The sequence below is a fragment of the Rhynchophorus ferrugineus genome, unplaced genomic scaffold (assembly GCF_030347505.1).
Source record: "Rhynchophorus ferrugineus isolate W39M unplaced genomic scaffold, kcgeb_rfMv2 rfM9, whole genome shotgun sequence".
In the NCBI taxonomy this organism is placed as follows: Eukaryota; Metazoa; Arthropoda; class Insecta; order Coleoptera; family Curculionidae; genus Rhynchophorus; species Rhynchophorus ferrugineus.
Window position 1 is genome coordinate 41,720,858 of NW_027472588.1, and position 21,973 is coordinate 41,742,830.

General features: G+C 30.3%; 2 protein-coding genes across 3 annotated transcripts; one reads left to right on the forward strand and one right to left on the reverse strand.

Moving 5' to 3' along the window:
- The first annotated feature begins 120 nt into the window (after positions 1-120).
- On the forward strand, positions 121-6,407 carry LOC143203030 (tetraspanin-7). Of its 2 annotated transcripts, XM_076415128.1 has the most exons (6): positions 157-244; positions 296-388; positions 3,082-3,270; positions 4,755-4,931; positions 4,986-5,114; positions 5,734-6,407. In XM_076415128.1, exons 2-6 carry the CDS (start codon positions 311-313, stop codon positions 5,887-5,889), a joined length of 729 nt encoding a protein of 242 aa, XP_076271243.1. In that variant the 5' UTR covers positions 157-244; positions 296-310; the 3' UTR covers positions 5,890-6,407. The 2 variants fall into 2 exon arrangements, with proteins under 2 accessions (XP_076271242.1, XP_076271243.1); XM_076415127.1 differs by having other exon boundaries at positions 121-388.
- Positions 6,408-8,196: 1,789 nt separating this feature from the next.
- Positions 8,197-18,475, reverse strand: LOC143203028 (sodium/hydrogen exchanger 9B1). Its single transcript, XM_076415125.1, has 10 exons — positions 18,254-18,475; positions 12,518-12,587; positions 11,773-11,893; positions 10,737-10,921; positions 10,467-10,662; positions 10,117-10,350; positions 9,823-10,063; positions 9,295-9,565; positions 8,699-8,829; positions 8,197-8,643 (listed from the first exon to the last, which is right to left on the reverse strand). Exons 2-10 carry the CDS (start codon positions 12,576-12,578, stop codon positions 8,353-8,355), a joined length of 1,731 nt encoding a protein of 576 aa, XP_076271240.1. The 5' UTR covers positions 12,579-12,587; positions 18,254-18,475; the 3' UTR covers positions 8,197-8,352.
- Positions 18,476-21,973: the final 3,498 nt, after the last annotated feature.

Below are 21,973 nucleotides of genomic sequence, written 5' to 3' on the forward strand. Positions count from 1 at the left end.
TTTAGTAACCCTGTTCGAATTGTTTGTTATTTGCTGCTTATACTGCGAAATATTTTAAATATACCCTCGTATATATCGTATGCTATGATCATTGGCGGACCGTTCAAGCGATCGATATATTCCGCTTCTCCAGCTAGTCTGGATAAAGACGGACGTACTCACTTATTCCAGTTCGAGAACGGTGTAACGTTGGTCTGGAACCTGTGATATTCCCCGCGTCGATATTTAACCGAATCTATATCAGGTACCGTCAATTCGACATAATAATAAATAACACGTTACATATTTGTGATAGGAACTACTATCGAACATGGGTAAACATCTGCAGACTGTGGCTGCGTTGGCCTGCATGAAAAGTTTCCTTATGGTCTTTAATTTCATATTTTGGGTAAGTACGTTCTACGTTAATCTGTGGATAAATTATTTAAAAAAAAAACATACTGAGAACCTTTTTTTGATGTTAATCCAGAAAATACTGTCCTTTTTTAAACTTAATTTTTATGTTCCATATGTTTGGTTTGGTTAGATTGCATCATATAATTTAATTTTTTAGTTTAATTTTTTATGAATAGCTGAACAAAATACAGTGTATGTCGAATTTAATTTTCTTTTCTGTGGTAATACTTTACGTACTATATACGTTTCTCCTTCAGAACAAAGTGAGTACCTTATATTTAGATATAGTATAGTATATAGTATATCAAATTTAATATATTTAGAATATCATTTTATATAACCAAAATTAATTGTAATTATGTTATATTATACCGAATTATGAGCAAATGCAGGAAAAATGTGTAATCTACATGAAATATATGCTTAAACTTTATTATAATAATATGCTATGTATACAGTACAATGCGAATGATTTTAAATACACCATACACAAGTGATATTATATCTAAAATGCAATTATAAATACGCTTTTTATAATGAAACATATATAAAAAGGAAACGTTTAAAATTAATAATCTATTGTAAAAATATAACAGTTTTGAATATTTGAAAAACAGTTAAAAGGATAATTTGTAAGTAAGTTTTAGTCTATATGATCAAGGTACTAATAAAACAATATAAAATGATTATTTTTATAAATGAAAATGATTTAGAAATGTAAAATTAATTACTAACGAAATAAATCTAGGAAAATATTAAGGAAACATTGGAAAATCACTCTTTTAAATTTAAAGCAATAAGTAATACACCATATGTCTCGTATAACGCCTGTAATTTGACTTTGCGATAATATATAATCGATAAATTAAGGTTCAAATTACATGGAATCTTTCCAGGAATCTTGTTTTCCTATAACAATAACACTGTTCAACAATAAAAATATTTCAGACAGAAAAATAGCCTATTATAATATATTTTTGTCTGTTGAATTCAGAAAGTACCATGAAAAGTACCGAATATTCCTAGTTATGAATACTGTCTGCTGGAATTATTTTTGTTTGGTATATAGATTTAGGGATAGTAAGATTTGGAACCAGTTAAGTTTAAGTTGGATTATAGTTTGAGGATTTATAAAAATTTGAGGAATATTTTAAGAAGTGGCTACTTTATATCATTCTTTTTCGAAATCACCTTTTTAGGAGATATTTTATAGAGTAAATTCTTAGATCTTTTGACCTATCAACCTTATTATTGATTATTGAAGACTTATATAATAGTTAATACTGTAAGATTAGCGACGTTTAATTGAATATTGTATCAGATATATAAAGATATTACATTTTAGTTTTACTAAACTTTTGTGAATATAAAATGCCATATTCGATAAATGATTACAAATTCCCTTGTGTAGGTTTCGTTGTGCTTGGATTGCAGAATATGCAGCTCTGTATATAGTTAGTTCAGCATAATTAAATATTTAAACAAATTGTACCTAGTAGCAAACATGTTTGTTTTAATCTACTATACAGTTTATTATTCCAATCACCAATGATCATTTTGATTAGAAATTTTGTTTAATATCTATAAGGTGTCTCCAAAAATACGCATTATATAAATTAAATAGAAGATATTAGCAATTAAGGATCAATTAATCTAAATAATACTATTCTTTCAATAATATGATTTTACTATCATCGGATATTCTTTTAGTTACAGTAATCTATATGTTATAAATCATCATCAGAGATTAGTAGATTCTTTTATTAGATACCACATAAAAATATGGTGTAGTTACGCATTTAACAAATATTAATGGAATAAAGATCAATATTTCTGCAATTACATAACACCGGCTTATCTTATTCGAACAACATACACCTACACTGTAATTGTTTTATATAAATATCAAACATAACATATTAGGAAGCTTTTAATGTAATATTTTTGTCTTTTTATTTAGAACACTTATTCTATTTTAACTTACTTAGTAATTGAAACGAAAAATCTTATCAATGTTAATGTAACGCCTCACTCACCAAGTCTTCGCCCAAGCATAGCATTATTATTTATGATTCAGTGGTTTTAGTATAAATAAATTATTATATTCAAAATAATAAATGGAAATAATCTGTTTGTATCACTATATTTGCTCACATTTCAATAACAATAAAGCCATTCATCATTCAGGTTGAAATATTTGGAGCTGTTTAAGTAAAACAAAAAGGATCCTTACATTGATATGTGATAATGGCGGATAATAGATTCAGTAATATATATGCAAAACAACAAAAATTATTATTTGAGAGAACAGCAGGCCAAACAGGCAGGTAAAACAGGCCAAAGCGATCAAAAGCTAGCATGTTTGATTAATACTCGTTCCATATCACTGTTCCTTATTGAAAGTACACATATTTTTCTTTAGAGTTTTTTTATATTTAACATAAGAAGCATTATCAAAGATCCTGTATTAGACAAACATGTCTTGTGATAAAAGACTAAAACAGGGTAGACGAGGAAGGCAGCACAAGAAACTACAATTGCATAGTTATTCTAAATATAAACCGGGTTTACAAGTTTATCTCAATGGGACAACTAACATGGACTAACAATGGGACAATTTAATAAAGTGGTCTATTTTAAAATTGAATTGGGCAGTTGATCTAAATAAGTGTTGTTTATTTTTAGGTGTCGGGTATTGCGATTTTAGCCATTGGAATATGGATGGAGGTAGAGCTGTACAAATATATGGAGATGAGTACGGAGTTTAGCGGAACGGCGCCTTATGTGTTGATAGGTACCGGATCTTTCATAATCCTGATTGGTTCATTCGCTTGCTGTTGTACCGTCAAAGGCCAACCTGTGCTTTTATACGTGGTGAGTATCTACCATATTTATTTATCATATTAGTTAAAAAATACAGAAAAACTAACTTTGGTTTTTCCTAATAAATGGTTAAGTTAAAGTCGTTAAAATCTTTAAGTAATCATTTATTCAATGAACCCATATCCCAGTGGAAGTTTGTCCTTATTTCCTCTGGATAGCCTTCAATTGTAACAAAATTTAGCTTTCAGTCAGTTAACCACAATATTTCTGTAATAAAAATGATAAGAAATTATTATATTTTATTTTATTTACGTAATATTTTTATGTATTTTCTTGGAATTAGGCTCTGTTTGCAAAACGTTTGCATACATTTTAGTTATATTACAAATCAACACTAATGAAAATAAAAATAGTAATATACATAATGCACACATAATACCTTAGAATATGCCTATAATATCGCTACACAACAATTAGTTATATTTTAAATAAAACCTTTCACTATTTCCTTCCAATTTCAGTGGTAGAGCCGAGCTTTCTCGTGGAAATTACCGAAGAGTTATAATTATAACGTTACCGTACAAATCATTGCCTTTTTAACCGAGCTAAAAGAGAAAAACGCAAAATAAGAATAAAAAAGTCTGCACTCACAATGAAACGATTATTAATAGATCTGCTTCGTCTAATTCCTTTTCGCATGGATGAAGAAGCGTTACCGGGATATTTCGTTTCTAATTATTTTGCTCATCACACCGAGGCAGCCATCTCGTTGCAAGGTTCATTGTTCTAGATTTCGAGTGTAAATGCAGTTGAAAAACGTTTCACGCTTGTTGATGGGGAAAACAGCAGTTTGCATTTGTTATTTATCGACTATAATGATATTGGATTAAATTTTCTTCAAGTAATGTACTATAACAAAAAGATAAACAATAAGTAATATTTTGGAGTGTATTTTTGCTTGTTGAGTGGAAAAACGAGTTAGGTTTTTTAGTTATGATTTAGTTAATCTTTAATATCACGTTTTCAGTCTTCAATGCTTTTTTGTGGTCGAATTAGATGGTTTTCAGAGGTTGATTTTCAACATTCCGTTCTGTTCAAAATATTGTTTTAACATATTAATAAAGTTTGGGTTGTGATAATATTCAGTATTCTTTTTGTTTTTTTTTTGGTCGAATTCAAAGGGTATAAAAGTTTAATGAATTACATGGTTTCAGTTGGATGATCTATCCATATGCACGTCTAACACCAATATGGAGGTTACTACTAGAGGACATTTCTCAATGCGATTTCTAAAAGTTGGTGACAATGAGAGACTCTATGGAGTCTTGTAGCGGAACTGAATCAAGATATTCATCAAAAAATTACGGTGTGGCATGATAATTGCAGCCGGCAATCTGGAGCACATCTTCAGTTTATAACTTTCAATAAACAAATTATAAATATGCACTTACATTTTAAGTTGATAACTTTTTTACAGTTCACTCTGCCTTGACGATGTTAAAACATAATTTCTTAATGAACTATTTACTTTTTAGTATGGCGCATTCCTGGCTATAGTATTTGTACTAGAACTTGGAGCTGGTGTCTCTATATTTGCCTATCGGACAAAACTGACCGAAGGTTTCGACAAAGGTTTAACAAGAGCCATGGTCAATTATCATAACGACAACAATACTCAAGTTTCTTCTGATCTGGATCTCATTCAAAGAACAGTAAGTAAAAACACAATGCCATCATATTATTTATTATATGATGATGTATTGCAGCTGCATTGTTGCGGAAATCATAGGGCTAAAGATTGGCTTGATTTACCTCACGCTCTGCCCATACCACCTTCTTGCTGTATTAAAGAAGGATGCAATACAGAAATCGACAAGAATGAAATATATACTCAGGTAAAAATACATTACAAACAAAAATTAAAAATTAAATAATCGTTTATTTATCTGTATGGTAGGTTACATAACAATAACATATTCCATAATAATTTATAACCAAATCTATTTGTATGCAACCCATAAATCCCAACTAACAATAATAAATAACAAGGATTATGGCACCTTCGCCAATTTATTTCGGTGTAGGTCTTCATTGTAAGACTTTAATTTATGTAATTTAGGTTAATAGGGATTCGTACCACTTCTTGGGGTATTTTTTAATAACAAAATTTTACAGCCTCCCTATTACTATTCATATTTGTTGTGTTCTTCTTTTGCATGAAAATTTCTTTCATACAGACACCCATACACTTGAACCAGCAATAATCGACAAGCATTACGATTCAAACCATAAAATTCATGATTTTTTTGAACATATCATTGTTTAATGTTCAATATATTAAGACTTTGCCATTTTGCCACTTTTCATATAAAAATCGAATTTCGCAGCTTGTTTCATTTTATTTCAACATAGATTCGTCCTTATGAAAAATCTTATACGAAATATAATACGAATTGGAAAATGAACAGACATTAAGTTTATTAACTTCTAATTACATAATATACTTAATTTCAGGGATGCTACAGCAAAGTTATAGACTTCTTGGACGCTAACATCGGAATAGTGGCCGGAGCAGCAGTGGGAATCGCATTCTTTCCCTTGGTCGGCGTTATTCTGTCTTGTTGCCTAGCCAGCGTCATTAACAAAACAAAATACGAACAAATGGCATAATTTTAAACATTTACAAATCTCTTATTGTTGTCTTCTAACTTTTACAACGTATATTATATCCCCTTTCACTCTTTCTATATGTGTGTGTAATACAACAAAGAGAAATCGTATATCCCTACTTATAACCAACGTTATCAATGTTAAAATCAATTTCATGCTCAGTTAGCGATATATCCAGAACTAATATCTACAGTATTCTAACACAAATGTTCTGCATGTATCCTTGAACGACAAAAGATTCTAAATAGTATTACTCAATGAAATACGAACAATTATCACTTATTCTGTGAACATATTTTATGGGTGTATATTTTTACTAAAATTATATTTGTACATATTATTTTTGGATGCAAAAGTATATTTTCAGTACATTTAATTGGATTTATTATGAAGAGATGAAATATATATATTGTGCACTTAAGTAGTAACCTAATTAAATTTGAAAATTATATACAATAGTTGTTAAGATATTAACTTTTGACTGTTAGTATGGAACAAATATATTGAATTTAAGAAAAGTTGGTGTTTTTTTACTAATAAAGGTTTATCTGGAATCAACTTATTACTGTTTTGTATACATTCTTAGGGCTGATGTCTTCTTATATCTAATATTTCCCTAATGATGATTTTAATAGTATAATATGAATGGTACTGTCTTCAAAATTATAGATATCGTGTCTTACAAAAGTTCTATTATTTATTGGTGCAAGTGATTGAACGAATCGATTGTAGCGCTTTCATCTCTCAATATTGTTCAATACTTTTGGTCGTTGGAATGAATTATTTATAAAGCTGGGAATAACTTGTAAATGTCATAAAAATGCACAAGCTTTATCGTTATTTCTGAAAGCAGTTTTACAGACACCTACATCGAAAATTTGAACGGAATAGCCCACGAAATATACCTTGGATTATTGAGCTACTCCCGGTCGGTGATTCCAATTTTTATTCAAATTTAAATGTAACTAAAAAATCAACAGGATTCATTGACCAATCGATTAATTTTTTAAATAAATATCTCTTTTAAATTTACGCGCATAACTTTTCCATCTACTTACACCAGATGTTTTAAAAATAATATCTAGTAACAGTCTACCGTTTAATTTTAATTCTACACTTTCTTAATAAATTTTTGCAATATACAAGAACAGAATCCAAACACACACACACACACACACACACTATATTATTACTATTATAGCTTATCACGCGGAACAATTTACAGTGATATTGTACTTAAATACTATTTCCTTTCAAGCCGTGTTTGGCGACGAAGAGAGTTGAAGAGTTGAAAACTTTTGAATAGACATACAGTCAGAATGGGTCAATAATTTATATAAACAATAAGAATTCTAAGCAACTCGTGAAACTCGTTATTTTAAAATTTTTAAATATCTAGTCATATGATATCTCTGTTCTGCATTAAACATAGTACTGAAATTATTTAGAGATGGTAAATTAGCTGGAAAATTACTATAGACTGTTTTTAAATGAACTGAATCAATTGACTAGATTGGGTTGTACTATTTCCAGATGCGTGCAACAGTCACGTGAAATAAGTTAATTTATAGCTTTGCTTTTTCTCACATGATTCCCAGTGTACGTCGAAACAATAAAAATAAATTTAAGGAATTAATAACTGCACCAAATTTAAACTTGCATGTCTTAACTATGACTATTAGCAACTTTACATAGCGAGTGCATTATTAAAATAACAATGTTTAACTGTAGTTACATTAATTTTATTAAGATATTACTTCTCAGACACGCCAAGTATTGTATCCGAAATATTTTTAACTAATACTAGATTATTATAGTGCTAAAATTTAGGAGCTATGGAGGTTTGAAAGGATAAGCATTCCGAAGGGCCTGGCTTTAAGTGATTGGGAACTTAATAAAATGGTGACTAAATAAAACAATAATTATTTACTATAGTTATTATTTAATATCATTGTTAATGTACACTAATTCATCAAATAATCTTCATATAAAAATATTTTATTAAATAATGTCCAATGCTAATACATTCTCATTTAAACTAATGACATCATATATAGATTCATGTAAACTACGTAAACATATTCTAGTTATCCGTTATATAAAAAAGAAAAACCGTACATACGATACTGATTTTAACATGGTTCCTCGCTAGTTGTCTAGTTATATCACTTTATTTGCTTCATTTCGATAATAAAAACGGTCCCCTAATGCAAGAGTAAACACTTTGTACTAGATTGCTAATACCCTGCAATTTATATAGGAAAATGACGTGCTTAATATAATATTTATTCAAAAAAATCGTTGTTATTTTGAATAACTGTATATATATACTCTACATAAAAATATAGTGCGTGTAATGACAATACTGGAAAAAACTTAAGTCAACATGACATAACCTAATAAAACATTTAAAACTTATCCTCAAACTACGACATGATTAATAAATAATATCACAAAAACTATCTACTTGATGGCCATACCGCCGTTCTCTCCATCGAGCTGGATGTCTTTTTCGATCGTCAAGCTCCTCAAGCTCCGGATGGACAGACGGGAGGCTCGGATCATGGTTTCAGCGCGGAAGGGCACGCTGGTCTTTTTCAGCAGAACCGGCCCGAGAACGGTCATCAAGATGGCGGAGGTCGGAGCTGTGAGCAAAATGGACAGCACGCAGACCATCATTACCTTTTGGGAGTAGTCGTGTTCGGGCGTGGAGACGTCTGGGGCTAGGACCAGAAGAACCGGTCCGAGAGCGGCCTGAAACGATGAGGAATCGGTGACCGGGAGTGATTCGGACTGTTGTTTTATTTACCTGAACCGTCGCTTTGGACATCAACGCGAAACCGGCGAACAATTTTTCTTTGAAATTCAACTTGCAACCTATGCCTAAGATAATGGTTCCTGTTAATCTAATTACCGTACCTGCGGCTAGAACTGCAAAACCTGGAAAAATAACAAAAATATTATATGTTTGGCGCCTGTACTGAGATTAAAATCAGAGGTCCGCTTCATTTTCGGTTTACATGAGTGTTACATCTCTTTACGTTTAGTGCTCTTGAAGCTTTTACTCACAAATAATGTATAGAGTGTTCTTGAAATTCATCAGTGATTCAACTTTATCAACTGAAGAGGTTTTAACAATGCTGATGTAGACTCAAAAACTGATCACATCTAGCGAAAAGAGTTTGTTGAATTACTTATTACAAATCGACAGGTATTAGTTTTGGGACATATAAAAAATAGACAATAGAATGTTAATAATTGACAATTAGGCAACGAATTACATTTCCTTATTGACGTTTCATTCTTGCTAAGAAAACTGCTATTTCGAAGGAAAGTTAAGAGTGAATGGTGTGGCGTGGTGTTTGGTTTATGTTCGGATAACTTCAGTTCAGCTTTATGACTTACCTATAAGTAATATATGTCCTTCTAATTCGTTAAATTTGATTTGAGCACCGGTGATGGCAAACAGTATCGGCTCGAATATCATCCAGAATATTTCGAAACCTTCCGTAGCTGGATTGTCTTCCACGTTCCATCCCTGTTTCGACCAGAACACCAGAGCGGTGAAGGCGCCTATCACACACCCAAGGGGACCCGCACCACCATACCCGATGGTGTCGCTGCCGAATACTGACACTGAACAGCCCACGAGAAGAAGTAGGATTCTCAAATGATTCTGAAATTATGAGAAAATTATCAGTTAAACTATTGGTTTGAACAAATCCAATCATTTGATTCATACATATTTCACTTTCACGAAGAGACTTTAACCTAAAATGTTTTAAATATTTGTAATTTTAAGTTATAAATGAAGAGCTAATAGCAGAATGAAATACATACTCAGATGACAAAAGTCAGGTATAAGACGCTAGAGAAACTTAGTATAATATATTAAGTATTGTTAATAAAGTAAACCTTGACGCAGAAACTTACCACAAAAGGATCATTTCGTTCTGGAAAGTAATAACATACTACTCCCCAAAAAACACCGAATCCTATTCCTCCTATTATGGATATGGGTGCTTCCATAATGACGTGAGTCAGAGATCCCGAAGAAAACATGGCGCTTTTAATTATACCGAACAGAGCTACGGACGCTGCATCATCGATCCCAGCTATTGCAATTATCATGGTTGGAATGCCTTTAGCGATGCCGTAACCTTTCGCTCTCAGTCTGTAAACAAAAACGCTCGTAAATTTATTTCAACGATATTTTGTTATATAGACCTTAATAAACATGGAACTGTAACAGCCGGAGAAACTGCTGCAACCGCCGATCCAAGGGCAAACGCGTAATCCCACGGGATTGTCATTAGATAGTGAGACATTAAAGCCACTACTATGGCCTCGATAAGCCATGGTCCTAATCCTAATTTGATCACAGTAAATTTTAGTCTTCTCAAAGCGGATGGATCTAGATCCAGACCCGCTCTAATTAATATTATCACTAAGGCCATTCTCCTGTAAGAAAAATAAAGAACATACACTGTGTGGCAAATAAAAAAAGAAAACAAGTGGAAAATTCGAAAAACAGCCTATGATATGATAAAAACAATAAACGAAAAATTACTGCTTACCTAAAATGCCTAGTTATGGGGTAAAAAGAAGTATCTATATCTACAACATGAATATTTTGCAGTAACATGCCGGTAAACAACATCCCAATCAATCCAGGTAACTTCGTAAGGCCCAGGAGCCAACCTCCGAGCTTAGCTCCCAAACAGAGGATGAGTAATTGAAACAGTTTCCCTCTTGGTGGCGCAGCTATTTCACCTGAAGCACACAAAAATGTTTGCGTTACCAACGCTCGCGTATGACACACCAACTAATCGGCCATTTGACGTTACCTACGATGGTATAAAACACCAACCAGGTTACGAGACCGATCAGTGCCAACGACACGAATCTAGAGAAGCTCTGATAGTCCGGACAGAATGGATACGGGCACAACGACGACCAGTACTTTGGTTCCCATGTTTCTGGAGTGGATTCTTTGGAACGACATTTGAGACAAAATGCGTACCACCATGACCTACAAGAAAATCAATTTATTTTGCTTAATGTTAGTCATAGTAAAATCGTGATGGAGAAGAGTGGGAATGATTAGCCAGGTTTCTGATGAACTGAAAAAAGCTTATTCAGAGTTTAATTATGATTAGTTATTGAGTGTAAATTGATTTTTAATCAAAAATCACTGGTTCACTTGCTGAGGCTAGGTATTAATTAAATATTATTTACATAAGTATTTTCAAAAACGCTGAGTCGATGCTGACTGTGGCGGGTGTGATGTTTTGATGATCTTACATTTTAGTGATGTAAATTCATAAAGACCATGCGATTTGACTTCGCTAGGTTTTTTTGTAGAGTTTTATGAAGTGTATACCTATAAATTCAAAACAGGCCAGACCATTACCCAGAGTCAGAGGATATATTTCTAGTTGGATAAATAACTAGATAACTTTTCAAATAAAAATAAATAATTCACACATATTTTGCTTCATTACGTTTCAAAATAGACTAACCCTTATTAAAAAACCTTATATATCAAAATATTACTTATTTGTTTTAATTATCGTAGGAGACATAGTATATTAGGTTGAAAATAGAGATACTCATTTATCATCAATAGAAAATAAATCACTAACATGGAAATTGAAGTAAAATCTAATATTTCCAATTCTTCATATGCATTCTTATTAAACTACTTTCAATACTATAGTATGTTTTGCCCCATCTCATACAAGGACATGTGATAAAAAATTCGAGAATTTTTCAACTTCAGCAAAAATGCAGCACCACTTTTTATTGTTGAATTTTTGAGAACACATAAACATTTATAATTAATTAAGTTACATGATACAAATACTTTTTATAAAATATTACCTTGGATTGTCATCTCCGTTATCCGAGAATCTTGTTTTAGATTTCCTCGACGTTACGGAAGTCAAGGAAATATTTTTCCGCAATTTTTCATCGACAATTGGTCTGTCAGATACGTCCGATTCTGCAACAATTCTCATTTAAATATGTTTTCTGCCTAAATATTACGAATATTTCTTCGAATCATAACATAACAAAGCAACGCACATTATAATGACATAATTTTGAACTGTCTGACGTAAACTTGTCAAAAATTATTAATTTTTTAAAAATATTTAGCTTAGTTTATTATATTATATAGCAATATTATATAACAATATATTATTTTGTTACGTCTGTATATTTGTATATTTGTATCTGTATATTTGTCTGTATTATTAATAAATTGTTCATCTATTGTTTATCCACAATAATAAAATAACAAAATATTTCAAAATTTGCACCGTGATATTAAAAGTTTCAAATGAAATATAATGAAATCATAAAATGTCGGTTACGTTCTTATGAGGCGTGAGAAATGTTAAAATGATGTTGAATATTTATGAATTTATTGAACAATCTCCTAATACAGATTGTAATTGACACTTTCAGTAAATTTAAGGACGTTATCTTGTTAGAATGTCTGATTAAAAAGTGACATATTATTCGACAGATTCTTTAAATAGCTTTCTGTGGACTGAAACCAATATCTGTCAGATCGATTAACGGATGACCAGAAAAGTAACCTTAAGTAACCTTTCGTATTTACCTGGACCAGAAGGACAGTGCATTTCGGACATCTCCTCAAGATTGTGAGACTTACTTTGCATCGTCTTTATCTGCAACAAGAATATGTAACATAATATATTTATGAAAGTATAACTAATCTTAGTATGAGATAAAATTAATTTCCGTTAATATGTATAATCTGAAGAAGTATATCAGATACAATTGTAAATAACAAAAATTCCACGTGTTTATTTTAAGATAATTACTCTGTAATGTAAGTTTCTTGTAATATAATATTACTTTTACATGAACTATTTGTACAGGATAGCACTACCCTAAAGGCCATTGAAGTTTTGACGAATATAGACAGTGTGTCTTTCATACTGATTTTACATAGATTATCCAAGAAAGAACCGAGTTTAAAATTGTGAATCGCTAGTTTAAGGACACAAAATCGATCTACATTTCAAACGAACAGTAGCGGATTATGATTTTAACAGAAAGGTGACAGAATATACTGTATCAATACAGTATATCTATTATTAATTATTGCTTGAAATTGGTATAAATAAATTCGTTTTGAAAAATATGGAACAAGAAAAAACGAACGATTGGTCCTCAATGTACTAAGACACAGTATTTTATTTTACGATTCATATAGAATATTCACCAATCCAAGTAGCAGTTTTGTTTATTATGCATATTCCTTTGTGTTGCAACCGGTGAAAATCATTGCTATCCGCAGCAAGCAGGTTCAAACTAAATGATATTTTGCTGAATTTGTAGAACACGGGGCATTAAATAATGCTGCCTTGCAAGAACTATACATTCAGCTTTTGTTTGATATTGAATGAACTGCATAATATTAATTGCTTAATCATGTGCGGAATACCACATATAATTTTGGAGTGCTTTGTATATGTCTAAAACCTCTAGAAATTGGTGAATAAAATATGATCAAAAATGTATTCTGATAATAGACCCTATATTCTGAAATGATAGATGATTTGTTTTGTCGGCAATATATTAAGATGTAACTTTTTCATTTATAATAAAAATTTATAATAAAAATTTCGTAAAATACAAATAATAGTTTTTCCACAGATTCGATTAGTCTGCCGAACATAAACTGGTTAATGCAATTCTATAAAATGTCTTCTTTTTTATTCTCTAAAGCCATAATTCTGTTGCTTTAGTTAATATAGCAGATAAACTATCGCGAACATATTCATCTCTACGAAATCATTGATTTCTGTTTAGTGTTTTAGATGACATCATATATTTTCATAAAATATACCTATGGAAATTGCAACATTATGTGCTGTATAGTAACATACACATATGTATTCTAATGCAATGTCTTACACATGTAGAAATAAATAATATAAAATGAAATAAATATTTGTTCTAGTCTAGTTATTTCATTCTATGTTGAGACTCTTTTCATAGATTCCTTTCTTAGATAATAATAATAATTCGATTTAATTTGTAGCGAATTGAGGCATGTCGAATTTTACATCGTGGAATAACGGTCTACAAAATACCCAGAAATATAATCCCAGATGTTGAACACGGGCGGGGTGCCAATTGGAACCCGACACCGAATAGCTGGCGGCAACCCCGAGACGTTTATCTGGGATATTACTGAAGGGTATTTCGGTCATTCAGTGCTCAACCCTCGTTTGGTTAAGACGTGCCACCATCGACTGCCCAAGCCTCGTCAACAGGTAACTCCGCTGCCATCCGTTTCATTATTTGTATTTTTTATATTGTTTTTATATTGCCAATAAATAACGGTCACATTATGTAAACACCACTGTTTCATTTCGATTTACCTCCATTCACCGAGCCACATCATTTACCCTAAAGTGGTGACCCCGACGTGATCTGAACACGCAACCTTCTGATCTGGAGATCTGGTAATGCCAGGTGCGAGGCTGTTGTTCGTTTTCTGAGGTGTTCTGTATGTAGTTCATGATTAACCAACAGAACGATGTACATATTCAATCCAAAGCCCTACCAAAAGACAGTCCAACCACAACCGTTTCGAACTATCATATTTTTTCAAAGCCCATTTTACACAGCACATTTTTTTTGGTATATGTTTTATTTTTTTGTATTTGATATTTTTTGCAAACATTTTTGTATTTTTGTTGAAATAATTTTATGTAAAATTCTGGCAGGGGAGTATTGTAGCGAATTGAGGCATGTCGAATTTTACATCGTGGAATAACGGTCTACAAAATACCCAGAAATATAATCCCAGATGTTGAACACGGGCGGGGTGCCAATTGGAACCCGACACCGAATAGCTGGCGGCAACCCCGAGACGTTTATCTGGGATATTACTGAAGGGTATTTCGGTCATTCAGTGCTCAACCCTCGTTTGGTTAAGACGTGCCACCATCGACTGCCCAAGCCTCGTCAACAGGTAACTCCGCTGCCATCCGTTTCATTATTTGTATTTTTTATATTGTTTTTATATTGCCAATAAATAACGGTCACATTATGTAAACACCACTGTTTCATTTCGATTTACCTCCATTCACCGAGCCACATCATTTACCCTAAAAATTGATGGGTTAAAAACGAACAAAACAATTTGAATAATTTCTTGTCATTTTGAAGTTATGTAATCGTGTACACTGACGTTCAAGTCTTTAATTAATTAATGTTTGTGTTCACTACTCTCGTAATATCCAGTCATATCTCTAATATGGTGTCATGAAAATTATCACGTACGATCGATTGGGTTATTGATTTATAAACAATAATATAATAATTTATAACTAAATAATTTTAATTAATTTAATTATACTCATATTCATCATAGATTTGTCAAAATGAGAAGTATCCCCCAAAAATCTTAAAATCTTACAATAATTGGGTATTTGACTTGTTAAAATGTATATCTTTCTAAAAAAGTACCGAAAATTTAAACAAATTGCCTCAGTTACTTATAGCATTCTATATTTTATTCCATCATACCCCTATTATGATATAAAACAACTCCGGACTTATTGTTATTCTTATCAAAAAATAATGTTTGAATGTATAAGTATAAAATGCTATTATCTAATTCTTTTGATATTCTAATTCTTCAGATATTCTTAGGATATCTGATATATTATGACACTGCAACATTTAAAACTAGAAATTAGGCTATAGTAGGCTTGGTATTGAAAGATCAATCAGTTATTTCTATAATATAGTTATTAGTGAAAGTAGAAATGTTAAAATTTGACACAGAAAGTCAGAATAAACTGATTGGATTCATTGAATAGAAAATATATATATAGGGTGGTGATTTTATTTCTCATAGTGAATCTTGTAATATTGACTTCGTAATCTAGAACTTCGTAATCAGAATAGAATAGAATAAAATAGATGATTATCTAGTAAAATACATTGACAAAAGTTTGGTTTAATTATATTTATATGTAATATTTATTGATAAAATAATTTAAATACAGAAATAATAAATATTGGTTGTTATGATAAGTAAACATAGTGTAAAATCACATAGTAAATGACTCAAGGTCGATCTATTTTTATCCTTTCCATTCAGAAATCTAATACTACATCTTCTTTGTATGTTAATATATATGTAATAATTATATGTGCATTTATCTTTATCTATCTTTAGGTATTATTATTAGTAGCAGCTTTCTATGAATTTACAAAACCTTCATTATTTAAGATGTAACTTTGAACCTTTCACATTTTTTTAGTAAATGGTTACAACATTACAATGGGAAATCAGCAGGTCTTAAAAGCTGTTGTAGTTCTTCGACAAAATCGACCATGAGACATTCTTAGACGAAGTTACAACTAAAAAATGATAATATTTCTCCTTTGTAAAACTCGCTTCTTTTAGAAATTGTTTCAACTAATTTGAATAAACTGTACTCTATCAAACAGCGCGTTTAATTTATTTTAATAATTTTTCATCATCGTCTTTCATTTTTATGTCATGAAAGCACAATGAATAACTTTCATCATTTTCATATTTTAGATCATTTTCAATGTTTACGTACTGCAACTAAAGATTATCGGTTTTGAAACTGTATTTGTTGGTAAACAACATTTTATTTAAATTCAGTTTTTTAAGAATGTTAACCTGTTAAACTAGCGAATAAGCTGCGTGTTGAACCAATTCATATTTTGAGTCAATGTTTTTAGTGATTAGTGGTATTTTGGTTTTATTAAAAATTAATAAAACCCCTTGTTTTAGTGAGTGGTTTTGTTTTTCTATATTGTTAAATGGTAAGAACCAAAGTCCACATTTAAACGTTATTGGAAAGATTATTTAAAAAGCACAAAATATGTAACTAAACAAAACCGTATTTATATAGCTTGCCGGTCGTTATTTTTAGTTTCAGTTATTCCTTTAACTTTCTAGGAACTTGTAAATTATTGTTAGCGTTATTTTGAGAAATAATTTTAAAGCTTTCGCGTTTTTTTCACTATTTATAAGAGAAAATTATAATAAGATTTTTGAAATAATTCCAGGCATTTGTATTTTTTTTTTGGTTTTCATTATATGTATTCTATAAGTCTAGTTATATTTGGATTTAAGAAATATGAGAAAGTGGTAACGATATTTACTTTAAACAATAAATACTATCTTGAATATATTCTTTCCCATTATGAATTCAATATGCAGTCGTCAACTTTAGTCATTTCTTAAACAATACAAATCACCTACTTATACTATTAAGCATTTCTAGTTCTATATTGTTAACACGCAAACTCATTGAATATTTAATTATTCAATGGATTTGCATTTTTATTTTTGGAACAAATTAGAATAAGTCGTAAATATATTTAAGTGTAGTAAAAATTATTTTTTAAATGGTATTGATTATTTGGATGGAATAATTTTGCTTCTTTAAGTGCTAATTATTTATTTTAATGTTTCTCTTTTATTGCATTTTCAGTCCCAATTATTTTTTCCAGCTTGTAAATGTTGATTATATTTTATTGCCTGTTTTTTTTTCTAACTAAAATAGTCCCTAAAGTTTTCTCATTAGAGTTTACTTTTACATTAGACAGACGACTTTAGGCCATTTTTAATAAGAAAAACAAATTAAAAATTACAATGCCTTAATGGAATTCGGCACTGTACCTATCAAAGCAATATAATCTCGTAACATTAGAAAGTAACGTGTCTAATTATATATAAATCAAATCTTACCGGAATATTATTCAAAAGGTAAAAAAATCCAGTAAACCAAATAGAACAAACTGAAATCGTATTTTTTTTTGTACTGAAGGCCATTATTTTTATGTCAACTTAATAATCTTTTATGTTGGAATTTACATTATTTTATGTCAAACTGAAAATACAGATCTTTGGATAAAATGTTGAGATTTATTTATGTTACATGAAAAGCGTGTGGTAAATTTAAATTAATTTTAAATATATGTTAATAATTTTGCCAATTGTTTTTAATAATAAGTTAGTCGTATGTCGAATGTTGGTACAATGTTGAATGTATAAAAACGTTTTTTTACTATTGATTTTATTTGGCATCATGGTTATCTTTGATAAACAAATGTGTAATATTACTTATGGTTTTACTGGTTCGGTTTTTAAATAATTTCTTTTGATACGTTCTCATAACAAAAAACGTTATGCCATTAATTCATGTAACGTGATATAATACATAGAAAGTAAATAAATAATGATGATATTGATGAGTTCTTGCTGATCATATCATCGTTCTTGATGATAAAAATCATGGGAAAAGAAAATAATACATTTTTTACTTACCTTTGCATGCACTATACAACCTAATAACTCACAGTAAAATATCGATAAACCACACTTTAAAAATCGGCGAAGGGACTGTGTCGCAGTCCAGCCGGTATAGCTAGTGAATGTGAAACGATGCGAATTCAACCTTGTCTGCTGAGTCTTTTGTGCGCTGATGGTAGTTTTTTTTTAGCCAAACGATCGTACACACTCGCCTGTCTAGAGACCTAAGTCAGCTATACGGATTGACGTTCAACTTTAAAAACTTTCACGTTTTGTTCATTATCTCTCTCATCCTCTTAAATGACGATGAATCAAATAAAATCATGTGATACTGTCTTGTTAGCGGCACATTCCATTAATTAGTCTCAAACCAACACCATGTCGATTAACTTATTTTCGATTTCATTAAAAACGATTCGTCTTAAAATGTTTTTTTTTCATCCCTAAAATAGTAGCATTTTTTTAATCCATCTGTTATATATCTAAAAAAAAACAGAAAATTACAAAATCATACTCTTTTTGCTTACAATCCCAGTACATTACAAAAAATTCTATTAGGTGCTTGTTTATTTTGGATTACCTTTCCCTTATCTCTATGAAGTATTTTGAAAACATTTTTCTACGATACGATGTATTTTGTTGTTAATCAACAGTAACCAAGCATTAAGATTTAAGATTTATTTTCAGGAAAATAGTCAAGATGGCTATCCAAGGGGTGCATAATAACTACTATAAATATAGTTAGACTTCTCACATTGCCTAGTTCTTTAAACAATATCCTCCTTTTACTTTGTACGTTATCAAATGTCAGCTCGAAACTGATACACAGTTTACTTGCTGTGAAGGGAATGCAGGCAATGCATCGTAAGTATTTTAATTATTTTGTGACACATATTTTAATAACAGGGATGATATGATAGGTAGAGAAAATCAATGCCTTCTGAATATGGTAGATAGGGAGGATGTTTATATGTTTCTATATATAGTTTCTCGAATTTTGCAAGAGACGTCCATATGTTTTCATGTTGCAAAATTGCTTTTTTGTTTGAGAGAATTTTAAGAGTATTAATAACAGTACTTAATACTTGACGTAAACGTATCAATTTCATTTTATAGTGCTCTGTCATGATAGTTTAGTTCGATTTAAAATTTTAATTCGACATCTTTGCTCGCTTTCGATCTTCCACTATATTTAGACCGACAACTTTTTTATAAAACTTATTATTCCAAGCTTCTAAGATGGGTGCAGCTATACTAGAAGAGTACGGACTTCATATCAATTGACATTATATGAAATCCACCATATAAATATTATAAAATATATATTGTCGATAAATTCATATAATTTATACCACCATAAAATTTACTTTGGTTGCGGCACCAAACCGCAACATCGTGTTTTTGTCTTAGTCATATTTCGTCAATAAAATAGTATTTCTTACATATACAATCAATAAAAGTATCAAAAATGATACAATATAAGTTAATGCTATTTGTAATTTATATTATGTTAATACAATCTTTTATAATACAAAAATTTACGTTTTTATAAAAAAATATAATATTTCAGAATGTTCAATTTGAGAATATTTTCTTATAAAAATAGTCAGTTTATTTTATTGAATAATAGCTGCATCATAAATAATTTACTTTGAAGTCAGTTTTGTCCACGATCTAAAAACAAAAATTCTTTTTCATATCGTTTTAAAAGTGATATTTCTATTAGAATTAAAGGGACTAAATGACTCATGTGGCCTTATAAAAAAGGTAAAATTACATGCAATTGTTGGTATGTAATTAATATCAAAAGAAGAAACCAACTAATTTGGAATTAATAAATGAGTGAAAAAGGGAAATGTGTTTTTAACCCAATCCTTTCAGCATATGCATATAATATACAAGAAGGAATATTAATATTATAAATAAACTAATATCAGAGAGGGGACAATAGTCATCAATCATATGCAGTATGAAGGAAATTTATATAGGCAAAACACTAAAACATTATCAGAAAGATAAAATTAAGGAAAAAATTTAAATAATGACATAGATTATTTGGAAAGAAACATAGTGAGGACACTAAAAAGCTTTTATTTTCGCCAACTTGGGTTTATCTGAATTGAAGTTTAACTATTGCTTAACATAATCTCCGAGTACAGTCGTTGCTGACTCACGAGTGATTAACTTGGAGACAATGAGTTTACTATCGTACTTAGGATAGTTGTTCTTGTAGTATTTTACACTTATTAATATTATTTATTATTAGCCGTTAAAAATCGCAAATATAAATTAACAACACCAAAGAAAAACTCAACAAAAGCTCTACAATTTGCTTGTGCGTCTTTAAGAAAAGGCTGTTTAATGTGAAAAATACTCAAAAAACATCAGAAAAATCAAGAGAAAATAAACTACAATTCTAGGTTTACAATTATGGTTAGTTTTGTTTACAATGTTAATGACAATTTAACCTCCTATCCATAATTCAGTTATACTAGAGAAAACTTGCCTAAGTCGGTATACGAAATCTTATCGCTGTAGCTACATACAGATAATATTTGATTGTCCAGTAACACAAAAATAATATATCCATCTGGTTCATTCAATATACTATGATAAAATGAAAATAAAAAAATGATAACTGATGAATAGGAGTCATATGGTTCCACTTAATGGAATCTCATAGATTGTCAAAATCTTAAATTTAATTCACTTTATAATCCAAATAATATTAAAATAACAAAATATATTAAATACAATAATGCAATTTTTTTCTTCAGTTGGGTTTTTCAAATGAATTTCACTCTATTAGTATGTTAGTTTAGAGTCACTGTATCTTATGACTGTCACCTGTTAATTTAAATTTCGAAAAGTTGAAATATACGAGAGGAGCTCTTGCCTAAGACTCTTTCGAATGTTTCTTTCACCAGTTCATTTGTATAGTAAGCTCTGGGTCTTGGAAAGCAACTTGAAGTAATCGAAATGCCATATATAAGACAAACTCTACGTGTCTCTTACCGAGGTCTTATTAACTATTAAGTTAATCAAAATTCTAAGTTATTCAAAAACAACACAGCAGTTTCGGCAATAGAAATAAATCGTAACCGATAAAAGCTGCACAAAAATTATGTTGAATCATTTGCAAGATATTACGATTATCATTCATTATCTGTTTGGAGTATACGTTTAACAATTGAAGCTTAGAAATGTGACCAATGGGTGTTATCATGTGACCACCACTAGCCAATCTCAATAAAAAAGATAAAAATAAACATGCCGCTAAAAGTTTCCAGCAAGAAGAACAATTTCGCAAATAAAAATAATTAACCGCAAAAAAAACTACTTTCATAGAAATTTTGAGTTTCAAACATATGTACCCATATATCACATCCAAAAGTAACCATTATAAACGTTTTTTTTTAAACGGATTCGCCAAAAATAATCTCTGTTATTGTTAGAATTGTAGATAAGCTTTAAATCGTTTATGGATTGTTGACTAATAATGTTAAGTGTATTCATGTGATTTTAATTGCCGAAGTAATAACCGCCAATCTCGTTGACATACGGGATATGTAAGCGACATAATCGTTCATTGAAGTGCTCTGGAAAATCATTGAAACTAATTCACTTTCAATGTAATGACATATTGGGTTTATTTAAATAAATTGATATATTTTGATCGATTGCAAGCTTAGGTTTACTATATAAACTTTAAAAAATTGCTAGTGCTAATAGTGT

What these genes read in the sequence shown, in the direction of transcription:
- LOC143203028 (XM_076415125.1), bottom strand. Translation starts at nt 12,578, where the DNA reads ATGCAAAGTAAGTCTCACAATCTTGAGGAGATGTCCGAAATGCACTGT. An exon ending in ACAGTTCCATGTTTATTAAG is followed by an intron (nt 10,064 to 10,116) that starts GTCTATATAACA and finishes TTTTGTTTACAG; the next exon opens with ACTGAGAGCGAAAGGTTACG. An exon ending in AGGACATATATTACTTATAG is followed by an intron (nt 8,830 to 9,294) that starts GTAAGTCATAAA and finishes TTATTTTTCCAG; the next exon opens with GTTTTGCAGTTCTAGCCGCA.
- LOC143203030 (XM_076415127.1), top strand. Translation starts at nt 311, where the DNA reads ATGGGTAAACATCTGCAGACTGTGGCTGCGTTGGCCTGCATGAAAAGT. An exon ending in AACCTGTGCTTTTATACGTG is followed by an intron (nt 3,271 to 4,754) that starts GTGAGTATCTAC and finishes TTTACTTTTTAG; the next exon opens with TATGGCGCATTCCTGGCTAT. An exon ending in AGAATGAAATATATACTCAG is followed by an intron (nt 5,115 to 5,733) that starts GTAAAAATACAT and finishes ACTTAATTTCAG; the next exon opens with GGATGCTACAGCAAAGTTAT.